The following is a 10,741-nucleotide window of genomic DNA, read 5'->3' on the forward strand; positions in this document are numbered from 1 at the left end:
GCGTTTATTATCTTTTGCAACATTTCTGGCCAGGCTTTCTCTTTTATTCAAATAGAAGGATGCCGCGTGACCCACTCACGCCCAGTGGCTCAGAGATATTATTTCCTGTTTTTCCCTGGAGAAGATTCACTACTCAATTTGTTATTCAGACTTGAAATTTCAACAGGTGTGGGGGCCCTTCCTTCACTTTTTTCACATACATTTTTAGTTAGATTCCCTTCTTATTTAATGGTTTGTTTGTTTGTTTTCTTTTTCCTTTTTTTCTTTTTTTGCGAGCAGAACCAAAAAACTTCCAGCTCCATATTCTTCTTTTTTTTTCTTTCGTTTTTTTCATTTTTTTTCTTTTTTTTTAATGCCTGGCGTCTAGCCTTTCTTATGAATGTAAAACTGGCTTGGAGTTAGGGAGGGACGGGGTGGGTGCTATGTGGTTTATAAGGGGGTTATAAAATCTGTATCCCTGTTTAAAATTTAAAAAAATATTGTTGGAAGAAAAAAAACCATAAAGAGCAGATTTGGCTTCTGCTGGCCAGGTTTTCATTTGCTTCAGAACCGGTTTTAAACGTCTGACGAGTAGTCTGTAGGCTGGAATTAGCTTAACAGAGGTGGGGACGGGGCTCCACCCGATATGCACCTGGGATGTTTGTTATTATCCATACAAAATGTATAATAAATTGTGGTGCCCTGAAAATGATTGTGAAGTCAATAGGTGATCTATTCACAATAAGGAAAGCATTATCTGCCCTCTTCTGCATACATGTCACTAAAACAACCATTACACAGAACTTTGCAGAACTTTGAATTGAATTACATCACCAAAACATTAGGACCACCCACCTAATACTGAGTAGGTCCTGTATTTTATCACCTAAACTGCACTGGGACCAAACTGATAAACACACATACACAAACACACTGAACAACAACCATCCAACAATTCGTACATACCAACCTGAAATTACTCTTTTGCACAATATTTGTTATTTGCACAAAAAAATCTTTTCTATCTTTGCTGCTATCTACAAGGAAATGTTTTCTGTTTCTCATTACACTACCTCAAATTATTACCACAGAGTGTTGAAAAGTGTTACGTTGTAATACGTCACTCTTGTTTGCACATTTGCATGTGGACTTTGTTATTTGTACAAGACTTGGTCCTGGAGGAATGTTGTTTTGTTTCATCGTGTACTGAACTGTATATGGTTGAAATGACAATAAAAGCCTACTTGAACTTAAATTTCATTGCTATACAGAGATCGTTCATAGTGTGCTAAGATGCATATCAATAAGTCATTTGAATTGGTCAGAAAAGTTGAATATAGATGCAATTATTTAAATCACTAAATGAATGCAGATACAATGGAGCAGAATAAAGAAATACATAGCTTGGCCCAAAATATTTTGTTTGACTGCCCTTTGCTTTGATTGCAGGATGCAGTGTCGTGTCCAGTTCATGTGTAAAAATATTATTTCCCATAATCCCAGAACCACTCCTTTGCAATCTCTCCTTTGTGTCTTGGAATGAGTGCCCAACACCAGATCATAACATTGACTCCAGAGGCTTGTACAGTAGTGCAACACCTCATAGACTTCCCTTCTCACCCCGGCACACCCTTCTCTCTAGAATAGGGTCAATCTAAATTTATCAGATCACATGACATTTTTCTATTGCTCCAGAGTCCAATCTGTATGCTGCCTATACTGAAATTTCCAACTAGTGGTTTTCTTATAAACACACTGCTGTTTGTTCCCAAGCCTTTGTGGTTTCTCACACTGTAAAAGTGAATCACTGGGTTTTCTACTGACAATGCCGTATTTAAAGTTTTAATAATGCCTTGGACAACCCTTGTCTTCCTAACTCAATTCCAGTACTTAGTTGTATTCTTTGCTTGATGCAAGACCAATTATTTGACTGGTGTGAAGCAGGACATGTAAATATGTTCAGTAAACTTACTTCAGGATTGCAATGGAGAAAAAAAATAACTCGCATGGAAAAAGATGTTCACATGCAGAATGTTAATATTAAACACTTATGCAACATCATATGACTAATAACACACTGTACTGTAATTAACTAGAGGTTCATTTTTGATATGTTAAAAAACTGAAATGTTTTGTATGGATTGGCACCCTGTCCAGGGTGTACCCTGCCTTATTCCCAAACTCCTAGGCCCACCGTGATGCTGTATACAGAATAAAGCTGTATAGAGAATGAGTGTATTTTACTTGTGTTTTTCCACACATACACTTTACGGCTTTTTTTTTTTTTTTTTATCAAACAGCTAAAAGAGGAAGTGGGCACTATATCAAGATATTGTTAAGACACAGATAAAGACACAATGCACACTTACAGAGCAGGACAGAGACAGTAAGAGTGTGTAACAGAACAGGAGCTTTAATATCTTTCTGAAGTGGAGTTGGTGTGGAGATGTGTGAGTGTGAACTCAGGATGAAGATCCTCCTCATCTTCACCCTATGCCTGATCTCAGGTAAAGAAATGCACTTCAGAATAATCCTCACTCTCAGCAGCAGTGTTACATGAAGGAAGGTTTTGCTCAGGTGGATATTTCGTGTTTTGTTAGATGGAGGAGATTCCAAGGAAGTAACAGGATATTCAGGAGGAGGAGTCCTTATCAAGTGCAAGTATCATACAGGATACACACAAAACAAGAAATATTTATGTAAGGGTTCACCACTAGGCTGTTCTGACCAAATAAAGACAGAAGCTAAAAACAAGTGGATAAATTCAGGAAGATTCTCACTGTATGATGACACCAAATCAGCAGAGTTCTGGGTGATGATCAGAAAGCTCACTGTACAGGACAATGGGACGTACTACTGTGGAGTTGATATAAGTTATGGGACAGACATTTACACATCGGTGGAACTGAAGATAAAGGAAGGTGAGTCGCACACCACTGTTTTCTGTTCATCTTCCCAAAGCTCTAGATGCCTTACCAGACTAAATACCAAATAGTCCTACTGTATTATTACACACAAGCATTATTTTAACATTTTATATTTTTTATTTACCTAGTTATTGATGTATTCTTTCTCTTTTACTAGCTGAAAAATAAATTACATTCTTGAGCATTTTGACATTATTTCCTGATTATTTTTAATATTCCAAAATTACCTGAAAACTGTTTTTTGAAATTTCCTGCCCCATTCATTTGCTCAGTTTTAGTTTATTTGCAGTTTATCATTGGAATATGTTTTTCATTACTGTGTTCATTTCATAGCTTGTTTTCTTTTCATAATATTTCTGCTTTCATAACTGTTATTTGTCAAAGAGGTCATGTTATTTCTTATTTATTGCGCAGTTCTGTTGACCTGATGTTCACTACGGCATTTTAACGATGGGTTTCTAGGTTTGGACTGCCTAAATGTAACCTAAACTATATCAGTGTTTTAATACAAATCGAATTATAGTCATTCATTTCCTAATGAGAAGTCATCTTAAGAGGGAAAAAAAATAACATGATATGAAACTTGACCTCAAAAACTTTAGTCTCTAGAGAAGTGAGTGCATATGCAGGGGGAGGAACCAACATCTAGTGCAGATATAAGGATGAATATAAAAATAGAAGTATGATTTTTAGCAAAAGAAATATAAAGTTCTAAGAATTTTTTTAAAGAGTTAGGACACATATTCAGGGATAATCTGACATTTTTGATTTATACATATTTCTTCTAACATTTTTAACTAATTTCTCTCTTTTTTTATTCTGTGAAGCTGTTTTGCAACAACGATCTCTGTTACACAAATACACAAATAAATAAAAACAAATAAAATTTGTTAAATCGAATTGAATTAAATTTAATTGAACTGAACATACACATATAAACTGATCTGATTGGTTGTGATTTGCAGATCTGTCCTATCAGAAGTCCATCAGTGAGACTGTCCATGTAGGAGGAGATTTGAACTTCAGCTGTAAATACCCAGAATCCCTCAGGAGTAATCCCAAGTTTCTCTGCAATACAAGGCTACAAGCGTCAGTTTGTTTTTATAAAAAATCTCTTAACGAAAGTGAAAAGCATGTAAATGTGGGGAAATTCTCCCTGTATGATGACAGAGAAAGACAAACCTTGAGTGTGAGTATTAAAAATGTAACTGAGCGAGACTCTGGTAAATACTGGTGTGGAGCTGAAGCAGCCTGGGAATCTGATGATGGATACGAGGTTTATTTCACACAGATCAACCTGACAGTTACTGGTGAGTTTTTAAAGACACTATTAACTGCATACGGTTATCAGTCAAGTGCTACATTTGACTAATGACTTAATGTTGTTCAAAGTCAAAGTTACATACAGAAAACTGACATTACGGTACACGCAGTCCCCTTGCAAACAACATTAAACACAAAACTTTTGTACTATATAATAAATATTTAATTTTGTTTAAAAAAATAAATAAATAAATGAAATAAAAAATAAATAAAAACCTTAAATAACACAAACTAGGACTATCAGTATGCTTGTTTATTTTCTTACCAAACATACACTGCTTTAGATCCACATGTCCCTGTTTCAACCTGGAAATCAACACAGCCTTCATCATCATCATCATCATCATCATCACCATTTGGGCTCCTATCAGCTTCTCCTCCAGCAGGTGATTCTGCTCAGACTCACATCACACCCATAATCTATCCCAATAACTTTGATGAATCTGATGTCTCATGAATGATCAGCATGTTGTGTTTGTTTCCTCTCCCAGGATTTCGAGCTTCCACTGTGATCCCTGTGTCTGTAACGCTGGCGTTGCTTCTGATTGGAGTCATATTCCTCATTGTGGTTTTACAGAAGCGACGCAGGATGCAAGGTCAAATCTGTTAAATATTACATACAATCTGTAAAGAAAATATATTTACTTATTCACTACACTGTTTGCTATGTACTATAATCATGTCTGAAAAAAATGTATGTTTTCATATTATTTTAAAATAATAATTTCATATAATATCATAATATTTTTTTCAGGAGAAATTTATTTTATTGGTAGTTCTGACCAAGACGGAGGAAATAACCGAGAGGTACTGTAAATGTTTTTAGCAATGTGTGTGTGTTTAATACCAAATATAATTGTCTTTTTAAAACCATGAAAAGGTGTATAAATTTTGTTTCTGTTCCTCTGTGTTTACTGTCTTTGATTATAAGTGGGTTAAATACACCAGAAGCTCTTCTGCCTCAGACGAGGGAACTTCCGCAGATTACTGCAACATGCGACCCACAATACCCTCTGATCCTTCTCAAAGCATTTACGCCAACGTAATGTAGTTGAATTACGCAGCAATATGTTTTTTATGTCAATGCCAGCACACTCTAACGGTGCAGTTGCAAAGATTATCTTTTAAGAAAAAAACTATCATGTGTGTATGTGATACAGGAAATTATTTTAATTTATGTGATTTATTTATAATAACCAGGTTTTACATTCATTCTCTCCATCCACACATCCCCATCTGTGTTTTTCCTCTTTATTAACCGCATCCCGGTCAGCTTTGCAGTGCGTTGTTTTTAAATATGATTAATGATTTTGGCTCTATTAATCTTTGTATTTTCATCCTTTTTAAATATCTATATGTATATATTGTATGTATGAAGTGTGTTATAGTATGTGTGGACTACGGTATGTAAACCATTGCAAAAAATTGGAACATGTTTTTTGTCTTTGGTATGTATGAAAATGAGTGTAAGATTACACTTTTAAATAGTTTCTTTACGGAGAAATATTGCTAAAAGAAAGAGAGAAGTGAAGACATTTCATTTATATTAACAGCAAACTCTCAAAATTAACTTGAAACACCTACTTCACTTTTCACTTCACTTTTTTTGTTTACTTTCTCTTATAGTGACCACACTCATTATTAATGATCTATGTTTTATATCAGGCATCCAAATAAACAGAAAGTTTTAATTTTGTGAAAGTTATAAAGCAAAAATTTGTCTAATAAGTAATAGTCAATATGCCCAGTGGTGGTGTTCGTATTAGTTTTTTGGCTGCTCTTGTCGAGGGGTCGCCACAGCAGTCTATCTGATCTGCACACAACTTGGTACAGGTTTTCCACTGAATGCTCTTACTGACACAACCCTTCCATTTTATCAGGGCTAGTGGACTGGCACTATATTCAGTGACTGGGTTTTGGCCATTGAATGGAAATTGAACCCAGCCCTTCTGCATGGCAGAACTAAATGAGAAAATGACACAAGGCACGACATGATAACACAATGACACTTTGACTATTTTTTACTGAAATATTCCTACTTTGTACTGAAGACTGTGTCCACAATTATTATTACTTTTTCTAGGTATCTGGAATGATACTGCCATCTAGAGGGGGCTTTGGTAACAGCTCAACAGGTTTAAACATACACTAGTCTTTAGTGATGCAGGTTGGGAGTCTTAGACATCCGGCTGTCGATTGGCGAATTGGACCAATGTACTGTAGGCATTTTCCCATGAGGCTCACTTACTTAAAAACTTTTTAAAAAATTTATTTTTAATATTCTTTAAAAACTAATCAATGTTAAAACAGTGATCCGCATAAAACTGGAGAATACACATTATATTTTGTTTAAAGGTCAATAAAACACCTGGATAACAGCAGAAGCTAATTAGCCTCTTACTGATTCTTTTATATTTAATTCAATTCAATAAAATTTTATTTGTATAGTGCTTTTAACAATTGACATTGTCGCACAGCAGCTTTACACACTTAAAAGATCATAGCTGTTTTTTTTTTTTTTAACTAGCAAAGGTGAACAGTCTTTTTTCTTGATGTGTCAAACACAAAAGGAAGAGTCTAGAGTCTGGCAAAAAGAGTTTGTTTCATGTGAAGCTTAACATGTGAATCTGTCCAATTAGGACAGATAGAAATCGTTTGGATGGCTACTACATCTTCATCAGCTTTTTGATGCTCCTCCAGTAGATCCAGAAGACCAGCCGTCACCCCTCTGACCCCAATCCTCCACAGCAAAGCTCTGGTTAAAGAAAACAAGAGAAGTCTTGTAAAGACAAAGATGAATAAATTAGAAAATCACCTGATTGCATCTCAGTCAAGGGAAATTGCTGGCTTAAATTGATTATTTTAGTTTATTCAGTCTGTGTCCTCAAAGTTTCAAAGAACACAATGTTATCTGTTGACTGAACAAATACTGCTGTAAGAAGTTTGACCAACAATACAATATTAATTCATTGAAAACATTTATCTAGTTTTTACAGTGATTAGTTAAATCATTTTAAGGCTGTAATTCAGTTAAGAAACATAAATAAATGTTTTGAAGTTAAAACCTACCTACCTGGCCCGATGTAAAAAATACAGTAATTGCTCCTCTTGGTAACTCATGAATTAACTGTGATAACCACATTTTTTCCTCCTCACCTACTTTTTCTTCTTCTTCTTCTTCTTCTTCTTCTTCAGTATTCAAAGCAGTCCCTTTAACATGGACATCAACATTTTTGCTTAATCTTTTAAAAGCTCTGATCTACTTTGCATCATTTGTGAAGGTTTTTTTTTTTTAGCTAATTAGACTATTAGTCCACTCCCTATGACAGTCTGCAAGGATCTGTTTGATGAATTCACTTCACTTTATTCACTTTTTTTTAAATATAATATATAATATCTATTTAATTGTTAGTTTCCTGTAATTTCTGTTGCTACAAAAGTCTGTGTCTTTGTTGTGTGAGTTTGGCAATAATGAGCAAATGCATTGTTTTACCAATATTTAACGGTTAGCTTCTTCCTTCCTGACACTACAGTGTGAAGTTATAAAGGTGTATAATGCATGTTTAATTATTGTTAATTCAGTTGTAATCTATTTGTATGTACATTTATTATTACAGTATGGCCATGCACACTGTCATGATTAGTTATACAGTTAAAGGAGTATAATGTATTTACAGAGTTTTTTTTTAATGCTGAGTTATTTAAAAACTTTTCGGTTTTGGTGTTATCAACAAGAAGTTACACAAACAATTCATTTTGCTTGTTTGTTTAAAGTAACAGGACGGAATAGGTGCAAAGATACTGCCTCTAGATGGCAGTATTGATGCAGCCATAACATAACAATGCCAAGTATTGGGTAGGTTCATCTTGTGCAACCTGGACAGCTTTGGTCCCTTTGGGGATGATAGGGTAAGACCTATGTGGTGTTTAAGATTTGGGCAGCGGATCCTTGGGGCGTTGTGGGTTATTGGCCCAACTGTCTAAAACCTCTTCCATTATGCCCTTTTATTGATCATCAAGTAACTCACATAAAATTAATTTATGTGACATCATGGTCAACTAATCATGTAAAATTACAGAAGGCTATTTATAAAATTTATTTTGTGCGATGAAGATGTGAGTTGAAAAGTAACCTTGGCTCATATTTCAATGTACATCAGCTAGGCACTAGACAGTCTCAGAGACATTCTGGCTTTTTCTTACTGTACACTTTTATATTTCTACTATTGGATCTGACTAGATAGGCAAGCCTTCACTTCTCTTGTGTATCAGCAAGTCTTGGGCACCCTGACCACTGCAGAGAAGGAACGTCCCAGAAGAGCTGTAGTTTTGGAGTTGCGCGGTTTCAGTCATCTATCCATCATAATTTGGTCAAATTTGCTCAAATCCTTACGCTTGCCCATTTTTTTCTGTTTCCAACACATCAACTTTATAAAAATTTATATAAATGCTTGATTAAATAAATAGGTTTTTAGCCTGGACTTAAACACTGAGACTGTGCTCTGCCCCCAGCTGTAGTTTTCATAATACGCGGTACTGATAAGCAGCCTGCATCTTTGATCGAAGTAGGCGTGGCGGATCCCAAGACACTAGCAGTTCACTCAGATACTGCGGTGCGAGACCATTTAATGCTTTATATGTCAAAAGTACTGTAGTATTTTAAAATCAATGCGAAATTTCATAGGGAGCCAATGAAGTAAAGATAAGATAAGTGTGATGTGCTCGTATCTTCTGGTTCTAGTGAGGACTCTCACTGCTGCATTCTGGACTAGCTAAAGCTTGTCTATGCACCTAGTTGAACAACCAGACAGTAAGGCATTACAATAGTCCAACCTAGAGGTAATAAAAGCATGAACTTATTTTTTTCTGCATTGTTTAGCGACAATATATTCCTTATCTTGGTGAGGTGAAAGAATGCTATCCTGGGAATATTATCTACATGAGGTTCAAATGAAAGGCTGGAATCTATAATCACACCGAGGTCTTTTACTGTTGCACTTGATGGAACAGAAAGGCCATCAAAAGTTATATAGTGATCTAGAATCTTACTTCTACCTGTATGCGGTCCTATGACTAGAACTTCTGTCTTATCTGGATTAAACAGAAGGAAGTTAATAAGCATCCAATTTTATGTCCTGCACACATTGCTCAACTTTAGTAAGCTGGTTTATCTCATCAAGTTTTGCTGAGATATATAACTGTGTGTCGTCAGCATTACAGTGAAAACTAATACCATGCTTATGGATTATGTTGCCCAGAGGAAGCATGTAAAGGGAAAAAAGCAGTGGGCCTAAAATTGAACCCAGTGTAACACCAAACTCATAATCACCATTTAAGTCTACATACTGATAACGATCGGTCAAATAGGACCTGAGCCAAGAGAGGGCTGTACCTCTAATTCCTACTACATTTTCTAATCTGTGAAGAAGAATACTATGATCAATGGTGTCAAAAGCTGCACTGAGGTCGAGTAATACAAGCATGGTTACACAACTGTAAGCATATTTTAATTAAATATATATTTGTGTATGTAGCAATGTAACAATATGATAATATTAATCAACATAATATTAATCTTGAAATAATATAGAGGTTAGGTGAGAAAAGCAGATGGGGAGAAAAGCAGACAGGGAGTATGACAGGTCATAAAACATAGCAGTAAGGGAATGGGTAAAGTGACCCCGACATGAATTGTACATTAATTGTAATTAGACTCGAGCACATGAAGTGAGTGGCCCCCAGACCAGTGTAGCAGTGTAAGAGTTTGACCAGTGCAATCACTCCCAAGGCTGTAGTATTAGAATTAGAGTTTACCCACTTCTCAATTGATCTAAATGCACATTATAGTGTAGTTTATGCACAAAATGTGATCACAGAATTCGTAGTTCACCCACCTCTTTTTTTACCACTACACCCCTGATCACTCCGTTCTGTACGGGGATATGGTACACAGGTGGATTCTGGCATGGTTCAGCTGGACACGGACACATGTAGTGTGATTACTAACTGTGCCCCAACATGGCTCTCACTGTACGTTCACACCAGGAGAGACCAAAGCGAACACGTCACCAAGGTCGTGGAAGAATCTTCGTTGTTGAATTTGCTTTATTTACTTTGTTCGGTCATTGTAATGTTTGATTTAGCCTGTTACCGTGGGGCATTGGTAAATCTATATATTAGAATTGGTTTTTACCGAACTGCGTCGTAACTCATTACATAAAGTTAACTGGTCACCCAATTCGCTTCGCTGCCAGAGAATTTGCTTTGTTTGGCCAATTCGCCGACTCTCCATCGAGAAATAATGACTTTCGTCGCTCTGGCCTAAAACCCTCTGGTTTTAGCAATGAAGATGAGCTCACCACTTTTATTGTTTTCTATTATTATTTTTGATTATTGTTATCTGACAGTGTCTATGAACCCTTGCAGACTCAGTCAGGTACAGGACACGGATGCCAGCCCTGCCAGGCTACCACAGACCACCAGCAACAGAAAGATAATCAAATGAAAGTTGC

At 35.9% G+C, this 10,741-nt stretch overlaps 1 protein-coding gene across 1 annotated transcript; it reads left to right on the forward strand.

The window, feature by feature from the left end:
- Positions 1-2,425: 2,425 nt before the first annotated feature.
- Positions 2,426-6,425, forward strand: LOC128526389 (CMRF35-like molecule 6). Its single transcript, XM_053498193.1, has 6 exons — positions 2,426-2,486; positions 3,872-4,216; positions 4,514-4,615; positions 4,721-4,825; positions 4,984-5,036; positions 5,161-6,425. The coding sequence occupies exons 1-6, from the start codon at positions 2,426-2,428 to the stop codon at positions 5,278-5,280; spliced, it is 786 nt and encodes a 261-aa protein (XP_053354168.1). The 3' UTR covers positions 5,281-6,425.
- The last annotated feature ends 4,316 nt before the right edge of the window (positions 6,426-10,741 follow it).

The sequence above is a fragment of the Clarias gariepinus genome, chromosome 6, assembly GCF_024256425.1.
Source record: "Clarias gariepinus isolate MV-2021 ecotype Netherlands chromosome 6, CGAR_prim_01v2, whole genome shotgun sequence".
Taxonomy (NCBI): Eukaryota; Metazoa; Chordata; class Actinopteri; order Siluriformes; family Clariidae; genus Clarias; species Clarias gariepinus.